This window comes from Antechinus flavipes, chromosome 2 (assembly GCF_016432865.1).
Source record: "Antechinus flavipes isolate AdamAnt ecotype Samford, QLD, Australia chromosome 2, AdamAnt_v2, whole genome shotgun sequence".
In the NCBI taxonomy this organism is placed as follows: Eukaryota; Metazoa; Chordata; class Mammalia; order Dasyuromorphia; family Dasyuridae; genus Antechinus; species Antechinus flavipes.
In genome coordinates, this window is record NC_067399.1 from 122107443 (window position 1) to 122129513 (window position 22071).

The 22071-nt window shown below is 39.6% G+C and overlaps 1 protein-coding gene across 3 annotated transcripts; it reads right to left on the minus strand.

The window, feature by feature from the left end:
* Window positions 1-1289: 1289 nt before the first annotated feature.
* PRNP (prion protein) lies at window positions 1290-21677 on the minus strand. Of its 3 annotated transcripts, none has more exons than XM_051975462.1 (2): window positions 21532-21677; window positions 1290-3855 (listed from the first exon to the last, which is right to left on the minus strand). In XM_051975462.1, exon 2 carries the CDS (start codon window positions 3848-3850, stop codon window positions 3065-3067), a length of 786 nt encoding a protein of 261 aa, XP_051831422.1. In that variant the 5' UTR covers window positions 3851-3855; window positions 21532-21677; the 3' UTR covers window positions 1290-3064. The 3 variants fall into 3 exon arrangements, with proteins under 3 accessions (XP_051831422.1, XP_051831421.1, XP_051831420.1); XM_051975461.1 differs by having other exon boundaries at window positions 1290-3860; window positions 21532-21676; XM_051975460.1 differs by lacking the exon at window positions 21532-21677 and adding an exon at window positions 19339-19488 and having other exon boundaries at window positions 1290-3860.
* Window positions 21678-22071: the final 394 nt, after the last annotated feature.

A 22071-nucleotide genomic window follows, 5' to 3' on the forward strand; every position in this document is an offset into this window, starting at 1 on the left:
TCTTCACTTACCTATGAATCAAAGTGAGGCAAAATTGTGCAAAGTCATCAGTCTCTCTCCTCCAGAGTTATCACAGTCCAGTGGCACAAACGGAATACTATGGAACTTATTGAGGTAATGAACTAGAGTTTGCTGGGTCACATCCCATATTTGGGAAGCTGCAGAGGAAAGGTGGAGTGTCCTTAGGTATGGCATAGTAGTAGGAACCAAAAAGTTAAGTTGAATTTCAAATAATGTGTTTTCAAATAAATGGACAGGTTGCCAAGTTGACGATGTGATGGAATGTTTTTTAATTAGAACGAGTCCTCAAATATTGTTTTGAAAGTACAAACCTCTTAGGACAGAGTGCTGGATGTGAGAAAGAGGTGTGAGAAATAAAATAAGGGATACCTCATAACCTTTTTTTTAGGGATACCTGTATTGTCAAAGAGGGGAGTCATTCAACCACACCTTCCATAAAGGGCTTAACGTAAAAATCTTTACTCAAGGAATGGGAAAGCTATCCATTGTGGACCGCTGACATGTTGGAGATCAGACTAATGACTTGTAAAGTGACACTGAAGCTTATATTCTTGCTTTCCTTTTATTTTGTCAACCAAGGAGATTGAATTCTGCCCCCAAAGGACAGAACATAAATGGCTGCTGGGGACATGACACCAAATGAATGAATTCAAGTCAACTTTCCCAAGCAATCTTCTAGGGTGCTGATGTGAAGATATAGTGATATTTTGAAAGAGGAAAAAGAGAAGAATTAGAAGATTGAAGATAATGAAGAAAATAGATAATGGGAGACTGATTTGACTTTGACTTTAATTACTAGCAAAATTCCTTAAGATATTATGAAAAGGAATCTGGAAAATCTGTGTAAAAATATTTGGCTTTCCCTTCTTACTGGAGACTTCTAAATTTTTTTCTTTTATGGGGTGTTTGCAGTACCTTAATGTAAATTTGGGTTAAGTATTTGGTCGTGCACTCTAAGTCATCTGCTGATGTTGTGTGTCCTCTGTGGCTTCTGCAAAACTCTCCCAAAATTTCTATTTCTAATGCTGAAACTGCAATGAGGAAAGTTGTGGGGTAGAAGGGATAAATGTATCCGTATTATCAGGAAGGCAAAGAAAAATGCTCTGAAAAGTTTTCTATGAAAGGAGGAATTGAAGTATAAACTATTAAAAGGGCTCCAGAAACTATGTAGGAGCCATAAGAGCTCCAAAAAGGAGCCATTAACAAACCAATGACTAATATTCAGTAAGAGAAGAGATTTTACAAAAAAAAAAAAAAAAAAAGCTCACTTCATCTGCTGCCTGTTTTATTTTTAGTCAGATATTAAACATTTATAAATTTTAATACATCAAAACAAGTACGTGCGAAGTTACAAATCTATAAAATTTCCTTATATTACTAAGTGCATGCAAATTTCAAAGACCATTTTTCCCTGTGCATTGTGGACTCATGCAGGAGTCCATTCAGGTGCTAAAAGCCTAAGAATGCTTTTTCCATAGAATAGGCATTTGGAATCTTGGAAAGAAACATAACACAATAGATACTACTACTCTGGGTGACAACTGTTCTGAGCAGAATTTCTACTTTACCATATCCAATAATTACTGATTTTTATAAAGACTACCTGTATGATACAAGGCAATGCAGAATAATGATAATGAAAACCTAATAATTTATTCTATGAGAATGACTTATTCACAACTTAAACAAAAATCATTTAGACAGATCATCTCCCTGCCATCTTGCCTCTCTCCCACCCTTTTCTGAGATATGTTTTTTGGGGGACTGGATTAATTTTTTAAAAGGATAATTTCTTCCACAATTTTTCCATTTTAAGGATTTTTCTCTTAATCTGACTTTAAGTGCTCATCCAATATCGTTTCTGCTTTATCTTGGGGTGAAGGGAGAAGCTTTAAGTGCAATTTTTGTTTATAAAGTCATCAAACTGCCTCCTTAAATTCTAAAAGACAAATTATATGTTAACTGGTTCTTCTGGGCCCTTGTCTTAACCCTATCCAATGTCGGCATCTCAGTGGACATATGGGCAAATAACCCCAGCTAAGGAGCTGCCGGTCCCTTAGATATTTCAGAGAGCTTCCTTAATTATCTGGAAGTATCTGCTTTGCATTTTCCCGTTCTTGGGTGGAATGCATTGGTAGACATGGTTTATACTGGGCTTGAACAATATGTACATATCAAAAATGGCCAGAAATGATGACAAAGCACACCCAAAGTAACACTACTTTGCAAGCTGTGGATTACCCAGGACACGTTTCCATCGCACAGGATACCGCTTACACAATTATGCTCATTCCACCGCTGACAAATAGCCCCCGCCTCCCGAGCGGTTCTAATTTGGTGCAGCCTCTGCCGAGTGTGTCCCATTATAAGATCCAAGAGAATATCACAGTACTCTGTAGCAATAGCTGGGCTTGATTCAGCAGCTAGAGCCTGGACCCGCACGTTGGGGGGATTTCTGTGGTTTGCCTAAGCAGTCTCCAGTCTTGTTTCAAAGGGTGAAAATTGTTGTTGGAAGGGGAAAACGCCTCGGGGTGTGTTGAAATGTATGGATGAGTTCCCTGTGACCGTCTAACTGGCGATGGGGCTGTCTAACAAGTGTAAGTTCGCTAATCCTTGACCTACTAATTTATGAACTACAAGCAGGGAGGGACATTTATTTAGGTGATATTTCAGCAAGCAAAGGGACTCACGGTTGGGTCTATTTGGAAAACATGTTTTGAAATCATTTCTCTTTTGGCCTCAACCCGCTAGATGGGAAGTTTCCTAATAATCTCCCCCCGCGGAAAGGACACTGACAAAGGCGGCACTGATCTGACAAACGCGTGGTCCAAATGGTTTGGAGAGAGCGGGGGAGGCCCGGCCTCTGGGACTGACTGTACGTTCCCCAGCGCGCACGGGCGAGAAGGGCCTTAAGCTACGGGTGACAGACAAACATGGAAATGAGAAACTGCTGCTATTTGGGCTGCCCTTGCAGACTGAAGGATTCCCTTCTCTGCAAAGATTAAGAGAATAAACCTCGAGAGAGTAAACATTGCAAGGCTTCTTAGCTCACAATCAGGAAGATGAGGAAGCTGAGGAGGAGGAGGGTCACGGGCGGCGCCGAGAAGAAGGCCAGGTTGTAGCTGTACTGGGCGGCGCGGTACTCGTTCTGGTACTGCGTGATGCACATCTGCTCCACCACGCGCTCCATGATCTTGATGTCCGTCTCCGTGAAGTTCTCCCCCTTGGTGGTGGTGGTGGTGGTGTGCTGCTTCACGGTGATGTTGACGCAGTCGTGCACAAAATTGTTCTGGTTGTTGTACTGGTCGATGGGCCGGTACATGACTTGGTTGGGGTAGCGGTACTGGTTTTCCCGATAGTAGCGGTCTTCCCACTCATTGCCAAAGTGCATGACGGGCCGGCTCATGGCGCTCCCCAGCATGTAGCCACCGACTCCTCCCAAAACTGCCCCGGCGGCGGCGGCCCCCGCCACGTGTTTCATGTTGGTTTTGGGTTTATCTGGTTTCCACTTCTGGTTGTAGCTGCTACCACTCTGACCCCAGTTAGATCCGGCATGCGGCTGACCCCAACTGGATCCCCCAGCATGGGGCTGACCCCAATTGGAACCCCCGGGATGGGGCTGACCCCAATTAGTGCCACCTCCCTGAGGGTGCCCCCAGCCAGGGTATCGGTTGCCTCCGGGGCTACCGGGCTGGCCTGGGTAGCGGTTGCTTCCTCCGCTGCTCCATCCCCCTCCAGGTCTTGGTTTTGGTTTCTTACAGAGGCCTAAGTCACTCCAGGTCACAATAAAGAGAGCCAAGATCCAGTATCCCAAGCGGATTTTTCCCATGGCAGCTGATCTGGGAAGGAAAAAAAAAGTCATAAAAATCATCACAGAAAAAGGGTGGGGGGAGAAGAAACACAATTAAAACACATATATGTCATGTAAATTTTTTAAACTTTCATGTGTTATTGGGAAGAAGTAGGTCTATTATATAATTTAAAAGTAAACCAGTAAACACTGGCAACCTTGAGTGCAACATGACACACAAAACTTTTTTGATGTTCTTTTGAGGGAAATCCTTTAAAAGTGACATTTAACTTTGTTTGGATTGTGATAAACAGAGATGCTTAAGCCAGCTGAAGCTTTATGATCTCATCAAAGAAGAATCCAGTCCAACCTTCGGACAACACTCCCTCTTCCCTCTTGATGGCCAGCCATTTGCTGCCAGGTCTATTTGTACTTCATCCCTGGAACCTCTGCCCTGAGATCCTGTTTTCCAGATTGGTGATTGTTTCCCCGGGTCAGTATTTCAGGAACTTTTACTTCCAGTTTTGGGGAACTATCTATCATCAACTCATTCCCAACGTGGTTCCTAGGAAGGGCATTGTGCATCTATTTCCCCAATTCCCCACTTGCCTGTTCCCTGCACAACCCTTCCCTCCATGTGTTGCTTTCTCTATTAAAGTATAAGCTTCTCAAAGGCAGACATGGTTTGTTTTTGTACTTTATACATATTATCAGACAATGTTTTTTCATTCTTTCCACTTTCACCTATCTTCATACAAGCTACTTCTCATGTCTGCCTCTTAGACTCCCCATCTTCCTTCAAGACTGTCCACACTAGGTTTTTCTTGACACCCCCCAGCTCCCCAGCTGCTGATCTCCTCCCCTCCTTCACTTATGCTCGAGTCCCTGCACCTTGCACAAAGCCCTGTATGCAGGGAGTACTTCACAAATGAAGGCTGATTGATTGAGATTTCCCTTTTCTGAATTTATTATTACAATATTTAAAAACAAGAAAGCAAATGTGCTCCAATTTCATCATGTCTAATATGTGCCAGGCCCAGTTCTGGACCCTGCAGGTACAAGAAGAAAAATGAAATAGTCTCTGCTCTCCAAGCACTTCCGTGCTAACAAGGAAATCATGTGTTACATGTAATTGTGTTGTGTATAGAAAAATCTTGTTTCCCAACAAGACTGGGAGCTCCTTGAAACCCGGACTTATTGTATAATCCCCAAAGGTGGAGCACAATTCTGGGCACCTTCCAGGTGTTACATGGCTTATTTTCCATTAAGCGCATACACAGACTGTGGATCCAGAGCCATTAAGAGCACTAAACAGCATGGATTACACAATATGTAGCTATATATACATGTGGTTCCTATTATTTAGTACATATTGTATGTTTTCTGTGTATATATATCTATATATATGTATACATATACAGTATACATATATGTATACATATACTGTATACAGCTAGCTGAGGTTAAGAAGACTCATCTTCTTGAATTCAAATCTGGCCTCAAATCTTTACCAGCTGTGTGAGCCTGAGTAAGTCACTTAACTGTTTGCCTCGATTTCCTCATATGTAAAATGAGCTGGACAAGGAAATTTTGGAAAACCACTCCAATCTCTTTGCCCAAGAAAACCCCACATGGGTCACAAAGTCAGTCGTGACTGAAAACAACCAGACAACAACTAATACACATATTTATACACATACACAAAAAAAGTATGTGTAGATATATGTTATATAATGTTTTGTGTGTATATATAGCACATACTTAGTATGTTATATATATATATTATATAATGTATGTTTTATGTGTTTGTGAATACGCAAATATATACATGCTATTTCTACCACCAAGCTGCATGAATCACACAATGTGCATATATACACAGGTATGATGGGTATACATATATACACACAAATATATACAATATCTGATATATGTCTATATCATATATATACTTATATATGTGTATATATCATAATATATACTTATATATAGGTATACATATACTTATTTAAATATCAAACAGAAGAACAGGAGGAAACTACACAGCTGCTACAGAAGCCACAGGAGCTTCCTCTGCTCTTCTGTTTGACATTGAAAATCCTTCAGTCTGACTCTAAACTCTTCTAGACTCATTTTCCATTACTTCCCTCTGACTCACTCAACATTCCCATCAGACTGGCCAACTCTTCCCTCTCCATGAAACTCCTTCTCTTTGTGTAATTTGCCTTCCATGCTGGGATCTGAGAGAGACAGACTTCCTGGGTAATTAATAATCAATGTATTAATTATGCTACCTAACAATAAATTGATGATCAGTGGTTTTTCTCTAACCAAAGACACCAAGAGAGTCTTTGAAACATCCTAAATTGGGTATGTACCTTCTGACAGGGAACTCCCCTGACAGGTAACTCAATCTTGACTGGTGGATATTTAATGAGAAGGTGGGCTAAAGTAGTCCTTCAGCTGAGAATGTGGCTTGATTATGAGCCTCGGCCACCTCCAGCACTTTGGACAGGGGAATCCATTTCCATTCAGATCACTGTGGTTGGTTTTCTGTTTCATGAACTGCTGTGTCACCCTAAACTCTAAGGGAAGGGGGTTCAAGGACAGGGACTACTTTCCCCAGGGTAAGAACTCACTCAGACTGGATTCTGTTTACAATCTAGACAAATGGATCTCCTAGTTGAGTGTGAGAGTGTGATCCTGTTCAAGATTAAAGGTTATGTTCCTTGAGGATAGGGATAATCTCCTCAATTAGCCATGTTCTTCAGAGACAAGAGCTGGGCCACAAAGAAGAAATTGAGAAGAAAAGCCTGGATCCCAATTTAATAACTGCTTGGTATTAGATTATTAAAATAATTTCCCCAATAATTACCATGGTAGATAAGAAAAATGATTGATGAATTCCACTGAGGAAATAAGAGTGTATATACAAAAATAAAGAAAAAGTAATTGAGAGAAAACTGTTAAGTGAAAAATCACAAATGGCTTTTGAATGAACCTTAAAGGATATGAGAGATTCTAAAAGGCATAAGTGAAGAGGGAGTGCTATAGTCATAGGCTAGCCATAGGCAGGGTATGCTGGTAAATCTCCAGGGGGAACAATGTATTCAAGATACACTTGAGCTTAATCTGTGTTATTAATGTTTTGTCCATTATTTTCTTAGGTCTAAACAATCAACAAAATAATAATTTAAGCCTTAATTTGTAGCTCATTTTCCAGATGTAAATGCTTACACTGAAAATTTAACAATTGGCTTTCTCAAGCCATATTGGAGCTGGCTCCAACACAGCCTTGTTTATATTTATATCCCATATGAGGATTTATAGATCCTCAGCTTCTGGTCATCCCAGACCATAATGCTAGCTCCAGAACACCACTGGTTGAAGGACCAGAAACTGATCATAAAGAGAGCTCTCCACATAGAAATGCCCAATATTCTCTTTGGATACCCACTTACCTTGGTCAAGTCTACTAATGAATTAAGAATCTTGCCGGTGGCTGGGAGCCCAGATCTAGGTGACCTCCTAATTGGGGATATGGCTCAGTGACCACTTTTATAGAACCATTTTACCCTCACAACATAAGTGTTGACTAACCAGCACCTCATCCTATCTAGCCTTTGTTTAGAATTCTTGGAGAACTCTTGGGGTAGTGCCCACTACCTCCTGAGGTAGCTCATATACTTGTCAACTTTTCAGATTATTAAGGAAAGGGCACTCCTGCTTCAAGCCTTGGTTTTTAGTTCCTCCCTCTAGGGTTGAGGAGAATCCTTAAAATCCTTCTTCCATACAACAGCCCTTTACATATTACAGGATGGTTATCATATTCTCTCCAAGTCTTCTCTTCTCCAGGTCAACCATGCCCAATTGTTTCTACTAAACCTCAACTGGCACAATTACTAGTTTCTTCACTATACCTCTCCTAGAGTCTTGTTTAAATTTAGCCTCCATAACTTATTAAGTGTCCCTGAGCAAGTCATATAATTTATTTCAATTTCTTCAACTGTAAGATGAGGATAACAAGAGGACCTATTCTCACAGATTGTTGTGAGGATTAAACATGGTTTTCTCTAAAGTTCTTAGAACTGGCACTTAGTAAATGCTTGTTTCTTCTTTCCTTCCTAACTGTCCTATCCCCAGAGTTTCAAATGCCCTCTTTACCAAAACCAGTTTTTATGTGTTATATATCTTATATATAATTATATATGTATATGTTGTCTTCAAGACAGAGTAAGCTCTGAGGAGAGGGATGCTTCATGTCTGTCTTTGAAAAAACACTGAGCAAACAGAGACAGAGAGGAGAGAGGGGAAAGGGAAGGGGAAGGGAGGAAAAAAGAGGGAGGGAATGAAAGACAGACAGAGAGGGAGGGGATAAAGATGGAGGAGGAGAGAAGGAGGGAAAGGAGAGAGGGGAAGAGAGACACACGAAAAGAGATAGAGAGACAGGGAGAAAGGAAGAAGGGAAAGAGGAAGGGAGAGAGACAGAAAGAAAAAGAGAGGGGAAAGAGAGGGAAGGAGGAAGGGAGACAGAGATAAAAAGAGAGAGACAGGGTGGGGAAGGAGAAAGGGGAGAGGGAGAAGAAAAAAAGGAGAGGGGGAGAAAAGAAAGGGGAGAGGAAGAGGGGGAAAGAGGTAGAAAGAGAGAGGGGAAAGAGGTAGAAAGAGAGAGGGGAAAGAGAGAGGGGAAAGAGAGAGGGAGAAGGGGAAGGGAAGGGGAGGAGGAAATAGAGGGAGACAGAGAGGAAGAAGGGGAGAAGGGAAGAGGGGGAGAGGAGAAGACAGAGGGAGATAGAGAAAGAAGGGGAGGGGGGAAAGAGAAAGGGAGGAAGGGAGAGAGAGAATGATTGGGAGACTAGTGATACCATAGACAATTCCTTATCCTAAATAAAACATGACAAAATTACTTTTTAAGTAATGGTGCCAATATGCCCTCTCTCAAAAATAGTACACACAGGTCCTTTATCTTTGCCAGCAGATGGGTTAACCACTTTAATCACCTACAATTTTACTGTTATGAATAAAAGGGAGTTGGCAAGGGCATGGAGATTAATATAGTTATTCATTTCTTCACTACTTTAGGGATCAGTGATCAAACCCTCTGAAGCAGATTAAAACCCCTCTATAAGTTAATGGAAAGCCTTTCAGAGTTGCAACTTATGAGAAGAGGGGAAGAAAAAATCAGCACCCTGAGGTGAACTTGGTCAACCTTTTTTAGCTTAGTTAGACTGATCCTTAGACAAGATATCCAGTCCATTGCCAGGCAAGCTCTTGATGTTTGTCCTGTTTGGTTAGACCTGGCAGATGAGATGATAAACAGGTTATAGTCTTTAAAAAGCCTTCTATGTTATGAGAAGATAAGAAGAGCAAATTATAAGTAGAATCCATGGCTCCGTATTATTTTAACAAATATTAACTAAACATCTAACTACAGTTAAGATATTGTGTTGCAGGAGGCCACAGTTAAGATATTGTGTTGCAGGAGGCCTTTTCCTGTCCCCTTTTCCACCCTGAGAAAGCCTTTCCACTCACTTTCTATATCTCTTGCATGTTCCTGGTTAAAGATGTCCAGTCTCCTGCATTAGAAAATAAGCTCTTTGAGTTAATTCAGATCAAAGATGGACAGAAGCAGCTACACCCAAAGAAAGAACACTGGGAAATGAATATAAACTGTTTGCATTTTTGTTTTTCTTCCTGGGTTATTTCTACCTTCTGAATCCAATTCTCCCTGTGCAACAAAAAAACTGTTCAGTTCTGCACACATATATTGTATCTAGGATATACTGTAACCTATTCAACATGTAAAGGACTGCTTGCCATCTAGGGGAGGGGGTGGAGGCAGGGAGGGGAAAAATCGGAATAGAAGTGAATGCAAGGGATAATGCTGTAAAAAAAATTACCCTGGCATGGGTCTGTCAATAAAAAGTTATTAAAAAAAAAAAAGAAAAGAAAATAAGCTCTTTGACAGCAGAGATGATCTTTTTTGGTATCTCCTATGCTTAATACATAATAGTAAGAACTTTTTTGACTGTCTGACTGTGTATGTTAATGACTTATTCACTAATAGTCTTCTAGGACCATTAGAAAATCCCAGTGGATCTTTCTACAGAAATATTAAAACAACAGCTGAAAAACCCAAACCAAAACAACCTTCTCCTCCACTATTTACTCAAAATTTATACTCTCCATTCTTCCCTTCTGCTTTCAACCTTCTTTCCCCATCTTTCTGCCTCTCCTTTCCAAGTTGTATCTCATGGTGACTGAATATTCATTTAGTCACAATAATCAAAATTCTACCTGTTAGATATTCCCTTAAAAAAGATCCCTCTTTTACTTGGAAACAAAAGGAATGTCTATTAATTGGCGGTTTGGCCAAACAAATTGTGGTATATGAATAATGGAATATTATTGTGTGGTAAGAAATTATGTGTGTGGTGAATACAAATACAGAGTAAAGTAAGCAGAGCAAACATAACTAAAATGGATCCTTTTGATTCTAGTTCTATGAGGCCTATGATCTGTGAGCCTTCTCATATTAGGCTATGACCTATTAACTGGGGTAATGGGAATTTTAGTGAGGTGAGAGGATAGAGAAAGGAAGGAGGGGATGCTTTTGTTAGTAACAACTTACTGGAGATGTAGAGGCCTATGGTACAACTTGTCTCCAATTCTGGGGTAGTAGGAGGAGGTTCTGACAGCTTGGGGTTAGGCATGAAGGGAAAAGCATGTCATAAAGAGATACAAAGGACCCTGAGGAGAGGAAGAACACAGAATATTGGAGTTGGATGGTCCTCTGAATTCTTAATCCAAGATCCACAGACTCCTCATCCATAAGAGTTCATAGATATATTTCAAGAAATCCATGAACTTCTATGGGAATGAAAATTACATATTTTAATCCTTAATTTCATTAACTGAATTTAATATTGGGACAAGGCAGATGGTACAATGGATAGAACACCAACACTGGAATAAGGAAGACCTGATCTCAAATCTGAACTCAAAACACTTAACATTTATTAGCTATGTGACTCTGGGCAAATCACTGAACCCCAATTTCGAAACGGAAAGGAAAAGGGAAAGGAAAAGGAAAAAGAAAAGGGAAAGGGAAAAGGAAGAAAGGGAGAGGGAAGAAAAGAAAGGTAAAGAAAAGAAAAGAAGAAATTTAGAATTTTTTCAATTATGAATATAGACAATAAACCACAACTGAATTTACAGTATTTGTAACAATTAAAAAAAAAACTTTTGGAAACTGTATTTCAATATAAGTGATTTCTTTAGTCATCCTGTATATTTTATTTGATGCCTTTAAAAACATTCTCAAAAATGGTCAGTGGGCATCACCAGAGTGTACAAGGAGTTGAGATGAGGAAAAAAGGTTAATAATTCCTATTTAGTCTAACCTATAGCTGAGCAAAAATCTTTTCTGTCATACCATTGAAAAGTGGTCATCCAAGCTGCAGATTTCCACAGATGGAGAAACTCATTACTGCCTGAAGCAGCTCATTTAACTCAATAATAGCTCTAGTTGTCAGAAAGGCTTTCCTGAGTCTGAATCAGTTTTGCCTTCCTATTGCTCCAAGTTCAGAACAAGAGAACTGGAACTCTCTTTTTTAAATTAATCAATTTATTTTAATATACATTACTATATGAATCATGTTGGGAGAGAAAAATCAGAACAAATAGGAAAAACCATGGGAGAGGGAAAAAAAAACAGAAAAAAGAAGTGAACATAACATGTGTTGATTTACATTCCATCTCCATAGTCCTTTTTCTGGCTGCATATGATATTTTCTGTCTAAAGTCTTTTGGTATTGTTTTGGATCACTGAACTGATGAGAAGAATCAAGCCTTTCATAGTTGATCATTGTACATTCTTGCTGTTATTGTGTACAATGTATTCCTAGTTCTGCTTGTTTTGCTCAGCATCAGTTCATGTAAATCTTTCCAGGTCTTTCTAAAATCAGGTTGCTCATCATTTTTTAGAGAAGAATAATATTTCTACTACATTCATATACTTATTCAACCATCCTCCAACTGATGGACAGCTACTCATTTTCCAATTCTTACCAAAAAGAGAGCTTCTACAAATATTCTTGTACATGTGAGTCCTTTTCCATCCTTTATCATTTCCTTGGGATATAGACCCACTAATAGCACTGCTCGATCAAATATGCAGATTTTTATATCCCTTTGGGCATAGTTCAAATTGTTCTCCAGAATGGTTGGATCAGTTCACAATTCCATCAACAATGCATTATTGTCTCAGTTTTCCCATTTTCCCTCCAACATTTATCATTATCTTTTCCTGTCATCCTAGCTAATTTGAGAGGTATGAGGTAGTATCTCAGAGTTGTTTCATTTTGCATTTCTCTAATCAATAGAGATTTAGAATGTTTTTTCATACAAAAATAGATGGCTTTAATTTCATCATCTAAAAAATGTTCATATTCTTTGACCATTTATCAATTGGGGAATGACTTGTATTCTTATAAATTTTACACTGTTCTTTATATAGAAATGAAACCTTTATCAGAAATGCTAGCTATAATCACCAACAAAACCCAATAGCAAGAGATACAAAGAGAAATTCCATTCAGAATAACTGTTGATACCATAAAATATTTGGGAATCTATCTACCAAAGGAAAGTCAGGAATTATATGAGCAAAATTATAAAAAAGTCTCCACACAAATAAAGTCAGACTTAAATAATTGGAAAAATATTAAGTGCTCTTGGATCGGCCGAGCGAACATAATAAAGATGACAATACTCCCTAAACTAATCTATTTATTTAGTGCTATACCAATCAGACTTCCAAGAAAATATTTTAATGATCTAGAAAAAATAACAACAAAATTCATATGGAACAATAAAAAGTCGAGAATCTCAAGGGAATTAATGAAAAAAAATCAAATGAAGGTGGCCTAGTTGTACCTGATCTAAAATTATATTATAAAGCAGCAGTCACCAAAACTATTTGGTATTGGCTAAGAAATAGATTAGTTGATCAGTGGAAAAGGTTAGGTTCACAAGACAGAATAGTCAACTATAGCAATCTAGTGTTTGACAAACCCAAAGATTCTAAATTTTGGGATAAGATTTCATTATTTGATAAAAAACTGCTGGGATAATTGGAAATTAGTATGGCAGAAATTAGGCAAGGACCCACACTTAACACCACATACAAAGATAAGATCAAAATGGGTCCAGGAAGAGAAGAAGGCATTTGTTGTCTAATGAAGCCCCAGCTAATTCCATCATTCATAGATTTTCAGCTTTGGTCCAACAAGTAAATATTTAATTAAGCCTTTTCTTTAGGGAAAATTACTGTCCTAAGTCATGAGGATAAATAGTCAAAGTGAAAAGCAGTTCCTACTGGCAAGGAGCTGACAGTCTGTTGAAGGCAGACTATATGAAGTGAAAGAACAAGAAATACACACCAGACCTATGTCTTCTTTTGGTGTTTTCAGTATGTAAAGAGAACCAAAGGCCCCAGCCTAAGCATGCTTGGCATGGACTTTCATAAGACGTAAGGGAGGATATCATGGATAAGAACTTGAGAGGATGGGAAAGGTATGGATACACCACTAGAAAAGGTACCTACCCTATGTTGATAAAGTAAAAAATCTATGTCAGTCAACAATCAACAAGCATTTATTAAATGCTTATTATGGATTGGGGGATACAAAGAAAGGAAAAAAAAATAACTCATGCACTCAAGAAACTTATATTTTAATGAATCTAGACTTAGGAAGCATTTTGCAAACTTTAAAGCCTGTACCATCATCCCTGGGGTAGCTAGATAGCATAGTGCATAGAGTGCATTTATTAAATACCTAATATTTGCCAGGCATTATAATAAGTATTTTATAAATAAATGGGGAAAAGGCATTTAAATAGGTTTTTTTTTTTTTTGGCATTCTACAATTGGGGTAGCCTGTGTAATATCCTTAGAGGGCTCAGAGTTACAAAGATTCCTCTTCCTGACTTCAAATCTAATCTCAAACACTTAATAGCTGTGTGACCCTGGGCAAGCCACTGCTAGCCTTAGTTTCTTCATCTGTAAAAAGAACTGGAAAAAGAAATGACCATCCACTCCAGTATTTTTGCCAAGAAAACCCCAAATGGGGTCAGAAAGAGTTAGACTAGACCAAAATGGCATAATACAGCTAACATAGCAACAGCAGGTAGGGAGCTCAGTTAAGGGTCACGCAAAAGGTGGGATCTGAGCAGTCTTAAAGGAATCCAGAGAAACTGAGAGGTATAGTGGAGAGGACAGAGCAAGCTAGACAGAGATGAAGAGATGGGAGCAGGAGAGTCCTGTTGGGAGAATTACATGGCCAACAGTAACTGATTGTAAAATAAGCAGAAAAGGGGACTAGGGAATAAACATACTGGAAAGGTAGGTGTTGTGGCTATCTTTAAGAGCTCAAAGCATATGAGCTCTTTAATATCAGAGGGGAGATGAATGAAGTAGCCCCTCATTCAGTCATCCCTCCTTACTTAGATACTGGCTGTGACCCTCTGGCTTACACCCATTCCCAAGATGACAAATCATTGCTCGTTGCTCAACAAGGACATTTCTGCTATATGGCAGAAAACTTATTATCCACCAAAGGTCAAGGTGGCCTGGGTCCTCCCTCTCAGCAGAATCCCATAACTTAGCAGATAGGGCCAAAGTCAGCTAGCTCAGTAACTTGGCAACTAAACTCAAGCCACCACCTTGTTTTCCAGGTAACTTAAATAGTTACTACAATACTTCAGCATCTCCTTTAGCATTCAATGATTGTGGTTGGCTGCATGGGATCTTTAATTTTGCAGGAGATGACAGGGGCACACATGTGACTTCACACAGAGCAGAGTCTACTAGACATTTAATAGCACTACAATGTGGTCACCCAATAACTTTGCATGGAGAAGTGTTTTGAATATTTAATGCTGCTACTGTTGCCATGCAACAAGGAAGGTGGACGTTGAACTGATGTTGGCAAATCCAGTCTGAAGTTTAAATGAAAACATGGTAGAAGATAAAAGAGCACGCTAAAGCTAGAACCAAAAAGACTTGCATTCAAATCCAGCCTTCCACACTTGCTAACTGAGTGACCCTGAGAAAATTATTGAACTGTGAAATCATCTATGAAATCAAGATAATTCCCCTAGTATTTTATAGGAACATTATGAGGCTAAAAGGAAGCAGTTATGTAAAGTGCTTTTCAAATTTTAATGTGCTACCTCATCAGCTATTATTGGAACAGATTTCACAAAACCTCTTCATTTTCTCTTAAGATGGCCTATAAACTTTCATAATTATTAGGGCATAAACCTTTACTCATTTGCCTTTACTCAATGCCAATTGAAAAATACATAATTAAGGGAAGTTTTTTTGGAGGAGAATTCATTTTTAAATCCCATCTGTTTAAAACCAAATTACAGAAAACATGGTACAATGGAGATACTGTGGTTCAAGAGAAAGAGCGCTGGCTTTGAAGTCAGAGAAATAGGTTAAAATCTAGCCTCTACCAACTCCATGTAGAACCAATCATTTAACCACTCTGGGTCTGTTTCCTCATTTGTACAATGAAGGGGTTAGATTATAGGCTTGAGAGCTTCTGGCCCTTTCAGCTAGCTCCCTCATTAATCACAGATAAAAACTATATATAAAAGGAAAGGGGTAGGAGGGTCTCTAAGGATCAGAGAATAATTGACTGAAAATTAGAAAGGATTCTAGAGCACTTCTAGTTCAAGCCCCTTTTTACAGATGAAGAGACTGAGACCCAAATCAATAAGGCAAGATCATCCAGGTGGTAAATGGCAGAGTCAAGGCTGAAAATGGGTCCTAAGGGAGTTTTACTGTGGCTACCCCCACTCCAGACTTTCTTGTAACAGCCAATTAAAAAAAACTAATTTTTAAAACAAACTTTTTCAATATTCAGAACTTGACAAACTCAAGCATTTTCATATACACAGAAAAATGAAAAAGAAGATTGTACAGAAAGCTACAAATCTTTTTTACTGCTTATTTGTGAATTCTTCTGAACCATCTCCTATTTGAGGCATTTTTTTTTTTAATGTTATACTTTGTCTTCTTTCTCTTCTGCTTTTGGGCATCACTATTCTTAGACACCTCCTCCTCCCAAATCTATGCCCCAACTAAGAAACAACAACAAAACAAAAAAAAACTTTGGAACAAATATAGCAGGAAAGTTGTAAGACTTTTTGCTCTATCCCAGTTCAATGGGACTTGAGACATTCTGAAAGAGGACGGAATGTCATTTCTCTCTTTCTCCTTTCTCCTCTTTTCTCTCTTCCTCCCCCTCTTTCTTTTTCTTCCTTCCTTTCCTTTTCTTCTCCCTCTCTCCCTTTACCAACCTTTTTCTTTTCCTCTACCTTCTTCTTCCTCTTCCTTTCCTATCCTTCCCTCTTTTTCTCCCTCCCGCCCTCTCTCTCTCTCTCTCATTCTTGTCTCTCACTCACTCTCTGTCTCTGTACCCCTATAAAGACAAATATTTATGGTATGTACTATATATAGACACAGGCAGCTCAAAGAGTTGGACATAAACAACTGAATAACAGCTATATATGGATAAATTTCTATATATTGACATTCTAATACAATATGTATTATATATATAGGCATCTAGGTGTATATATAGTACATTCCCAAATATTTATGGTGGATAAAATTTCTACATGGGGAATCAGGTAGTACAGTAGATCTCTATCTCTTTCATTTTTGCTGAGACTAGATTCAGAAAGATTCCTCTTTACAAGTTTAAATCTGGTCTCAGCTACTTACTGTGTGACCTTGAATAGGTTTTTTAACACTATTTCCCTCACTTCCTCATCTGTAAAACAAACTGGAGAAGGAAATGGCAAACTACTCCAGTATCATTGCTAAGAAAACCCCAATGGGGTCACAAAAATTGGACAGGACTGAAAAAAGACAGACCTATATATATATATATATATATATATATATATATATATATATATATATATACACACACACACACACATATATAAATGTGTATACAAATTTATATACATAAGTATGTATACCTATAATCTATATTCATATATATATATATTACACACTATAAATATTTGTATATGGCTATATAGGCATGTTTCTGTCTCTATACATACATATATACACATGCACATATACATATATAAAAAATTTAAAAAGAAAAAAATGCCAATTAGCAAAAAAAAATTGAATTTTCTTCTTGCATTGTTCAGAAAGAAAAATATGCAAGATTCTCTTATTATGCAGCAACTTAACTCTTCTCACATGTTGCTAGCTTGTTATTTAAGGAAGGGTTGGGAGCAGAGGGAGCTGACACTGCACAGGGAGTGTCTCCCAGGCCTGGTCACCAACTGAGACATTGAATCAAGGACTCTGGGAAGTCTCTAGGGAATCTGCCTACAAAGTCAAGCTGTGAGCTTAGGAGTCCACTGTGTTCTCCTATTTTACTATCCTTATCTTGGCTTATTTGCTCTCTTGCTTTTACCCTTTCGGTGACTGAAACAAAGATTTATTTATAGAAAGAGTTTCTAATTTTTTTTTTTCTTTTTGGTAGTCTGGTCAAATCTAGGGACCCCCTTCTCAGAATAATGTCTGTAAATGTGTACATGTGCACACACACATGAAAACCAATTTTATATATATATATATACTGAGAATCCACATGTGGTAAGTGTCCTATGTTTGATACAGTTTTTAGACATATTTTTAAAAACAACAATAACAACTACAAAACCAAATTCAGGGATCCTAGGTTAAGCAGCCCAGATTTATTGGGCAGAAAAAGCTACATTGAGTAGACAGTGAGAATCGATAGGAAGCTTCATGTATTGGAGTATGACAGAAGTGTCTACCCAAGTCTGTGTCTCTAAATTGTATTATGATCTTTTTTGTAAATGTATTGGACAAGACAGCAAAGTGTGTGTCTTTATTTACATATTATTTCTTCCCCAGTGACCCCCAAAGTCTGCCATGCTAGGAAGAAGACTCTTAATGTTTATTAAACTGAATTTGTTTGAAAGCTTACTACATGTTAGGATTAGAGTTACCGTTATCCCTTCCACATCATAGTTTTGATAATACTGAGAGTTAGTATAAAAAATTAAATGAGAATTTGGGGGGGAACTTTGCAAAAGTTGCAGATGACTAAAAGGCCAGAATATGACACAGATTCTATGATCAAATATTTAACCCAAATTTTACAATAAGTAACTGTAAACCTCATAAAGAATAAGTCAGACTTCTTGGATATGAAGGGGAGACCAAGATATTTTATGTGGATTTCCAGATGGGAGAGGTAGGGGGCCATTCCCCTAACTCCACCCTTCTCCCTACCTCCAGCCTATGTGGAAGGGATTACTGTACTTAAAATTCTTTGGCACATTTCCTTTTCTGTGCTGGTCATGAGCCTGGTTCTTTTTTCACCAATTAGGTTCAAGAAACTCATTAGCTTCCATGTGGAGGTATGCATACATACATGCACATATACACATATAAACACACACACAGAGAAGTTCATTAAGGCAGTTGTAGGCCATTTAGGCTGCAGAAATCTTAAATCTGCTTTTTCTATTACAGTGAAGTGATTTTTCAATGGGAATATTAGTATCTGTACTTTCTGATCCATTCATTTGAATGCAAAATTTTGGGGTGATCTTTGACTCCTTTCTTCTGCTTACCCAAATTCAATTAGTTACCAAATCTTGATGATTTCATGCCCATAATATTTCTCCCATCTGCCTCTTCTTTCCATTCACTCAGGCACCAGATGAGTTCAGGCTTTTGTGTCAACTCACCAGCAATGCCTGCCAATTTCCCCTGCTTCTAGTATCTTCCTCCCATAGCCATCCTCTACACAGCTGTCAAAATGACTTCCTAAAAGTACGTCTCACCTTGCCATTCCTCTGCTCTAAAATACCTAGTGGTTTCCTAATGCCTCTAGGATCAAATAAGAATGTCTTTGTATCTGGAAAGCACAGAAAAGGGTAGGCCAATGTGAAGCAGACTGGGTAAAGGATAGTTAAAGACTGTGCTGCCATTAGGTGAAGGGCATTAGATAATAAATATCAGGATTTGTATTTGATTCTAGAATCAAAAAAAAAAAAAAAAAAGCCCAGTAGCTTTGGAGTCAGAGGGATAAGGGCAGCCTGACAGTTATGTGGTGAAGGGATTGGACAGGTGAAGTTCTGGAGTAAAGAAGTCTAATCAAAACCCTGCTTCAACAATCCTAATAATTGAGAAGAGACTTAACTAAGGCAGAATCTCTGGGAGTGGAAAGGGATTCAATGCTAATCCTATTAACTCAAGATCTCCACGACGCCAGAGGCCTTTCCTTCATCCAGATCTCAGTCTCAATACATAAATGGGTCTAACTCCAGCCTCACGCCCATCCCCTATCCCCAAACTGCTATCTGAAAACCAAGACCAGGGATGGAATAAGAAGAGCTACATTTGGCATCAGTAGACCCTGATTCCAAACCTGTCTCTTATGTATTACCTGTATAATCCCGGATCAGGACCCCACGTTGGCAATCTGGCAAAATACATAGAACTCTTCTCAGAATAAAGCTTTTAAATGCAGCTAATATATGCAATTTAAAAATTCAATTATACTGGAAAAAAAAATTTTAAGGTATCAATTTAAAATCAGTCATGCTGGAAAGGGACCTTAGAAATTTCGGGTCCATCCCTTCTGGAGTCTTTTTTTTTTTTTTTTTTTTTTTTGAGAGGTGGTGACTTGCTTAGATTACACAGCTCCTAAGTGTATGAGGCTGAATTCGAATTCACGTCTCTTCATCACACCAAAGCCTTCCTTACCTAGGGAGCTTCCTTAAACTAACGTTCTTTCCTTTCCCATTTACAAGGCTCTTGCCTCGCCACCCATCCCCATCTTTCTTTTAAATTAATCCTTCCATTCCCAGACCCCGACTCCTCCTACTTTCCAGCTCCTCCTTCATGCCTTCTCTACTTCCCGAAACCCCTCCCCGCACCCCAAGGCACCTCAGTGTTTCATTCTAGGAGCTGCCAGCAATTAACGGGCGTGGTCCTTCCTGCCACCGCCCCCACCCGATTCCTCACCTGGCTTGTCCACAACCTTTCCTTCTGCAGCGAGATCTCAAAGCACCCGAAACCTTGGGAGGGTTTCTCTGCTCCTCCCACTAAGATCTGCGGACCCTCTTTTCCCATAAATTCTTAGGAAGGGTGGGTCGGGAGCAGATGCAGGAGTAAGGAAGGCGTGGACATCCCTTGGTTGGGTTTGGGAATGGGCTCTCTGACGCTAAGAATTAGAGGTCTGGCGGGGCCCAACAAAACATTTCGTAGTTGCTGCTGCTGCTACGCATTTTATTATTCTCGCCGGCTTTTACTTCTCTTCAGTCCTCCCCAGAATACATTACCACAGAGCCTTACTCCTCCCTTCTCCAAAACATGTCATTGCCCATCCAAGCTTACATTTTGCCCCTTCTTTTAATTCTCAATTGCATAACTGTTATCTGCAAAATGTGAGATTTAGATCACATAATCTCTAGGGCCCAGTTCCCACACTCTGATAGTTTGCAGCAAAACATACCAACAGAGATGCTACAATCTGCTGTCGTGTTAGGTTTAGTATCTTAGCATTTACCAAGTGCTTTTATGATCTCATTTGAGCCTCAAAAGAACACTGTTGGAGAATATATGTTTGCTACAGAGTATCAGACCTGTAAGTAGGTTTCACTGACTAGAGAAAAGGGAGTAGGCCCCATGACACATCTTGTCCCTTTCTGTCATCCAATAAAACTGCTAAGCTAGCAGGATAAGAGCCAGAAAAGATTTCGGGTCATCTGATCTAAAATCTTTTAAAAAGGAGACAAGGCCCTGGGAGTGAAAGATACACAATCAGCTAGATGGACAGTGCTGGATCTGAAACGGGGGTGTTTCCATGACCCTTCCTTGCTACCTACTATCAATTTAGGACCCGTCTCTATCAGAACAACCCACACCTTTATGTAGATGGAATATCCACATACCCCACACAGCATCCCTTCACTTGCTCATACAATCACAAGGTAGGCACTCTTTTACCAGCAATGGCACAATCCCAAACACTTCTCCTTCACACTTTAAAGCAAACACACCTGTTCTCAAGACCTTTGATGGTACTCATTGAGTTGGCAATAAGGACATCATCCTTCCCCCGGCAATTCGCACAAACCTTTCCAACTGCCCAAAGTTCCCCCATTGTTAGGTAAAACAAAATATTTCCTTCAGCAGGTGCCCACGCAAAATTACTTCCCAGTAATTGCCTGCATGGCGTAATACAAGTATCATCAGCCTCTTCTCATTTAATCATAATCCCAGGTGCACTCAAAAAAAAAAAAAAATCAGGGCCAAGTTGGAGAGGTCTATGGGCTTGTTTCCTTCACACATTCTACCCACGCAGGACAGCAAAACAACTATTCTGTAACACTGGTGTCTCCTCGGAGAGAAAAAGAGACAACCGCCATCTCTCACGCTGAAAGGAGCCCTCAATTTGGCTGCACCCTCGCCTGGGTTCCATCCTACGCTGGCTAGAACGCCTAGTTTTTATCCTCTCGCAAACAAACCCTTCCTTAGGATACTCAGTTGCAGAGGCACAGGTAACCTAGGCTTCCAAAGGTTCTAAGCCAGGGATGGATGGTCCTTTTTTTCTGGAAAGGAGAAAAAGACTCACCTTCCTTCGGATCCAAACAACGCAGAGTCCGCAGGAGGGAGACTGGGGGTTCTGGGAGCTCGCAGATGGCCAGCAGCCGCGCCGTTGTGTGCTCTTAACTGTCAGGAGGACCGAGCACCGTCTGGAGCGAGGACTGGAGCACTGGGAGGAGGAGAAAAAGGAATTCCTCGCCTCCAATCGCTTTGGCCGCAGCTCCTCCCGTCAGCCAATCGCAGAGCCCTCCCGCTGATTGAGCAAGAGGCCCATGAATCACCCCGCCCGGGCTGGAGCGCCTGCAAGACGTCACATGAGAAAGGGCTGGCCTTCATTCGAAGACAGATCTGTCATTAGCAAAAGCGGACAGCTCCATCCCCACCCCCTCTTTGCCCTCCGCCTCCTGAATTACATCGCCTTTACCGTTAATGGCTGGTCAACATGTTCAGTGAGGGATGCCTATTTATAAGGGATTATTCATTAGCTATAAAAACAACGGGGGAATCGGGAGTTGGCAAGAAGTCACAGCTGCGGATTTACGGGACTAAAATGTTTCAGGAGAGCAAA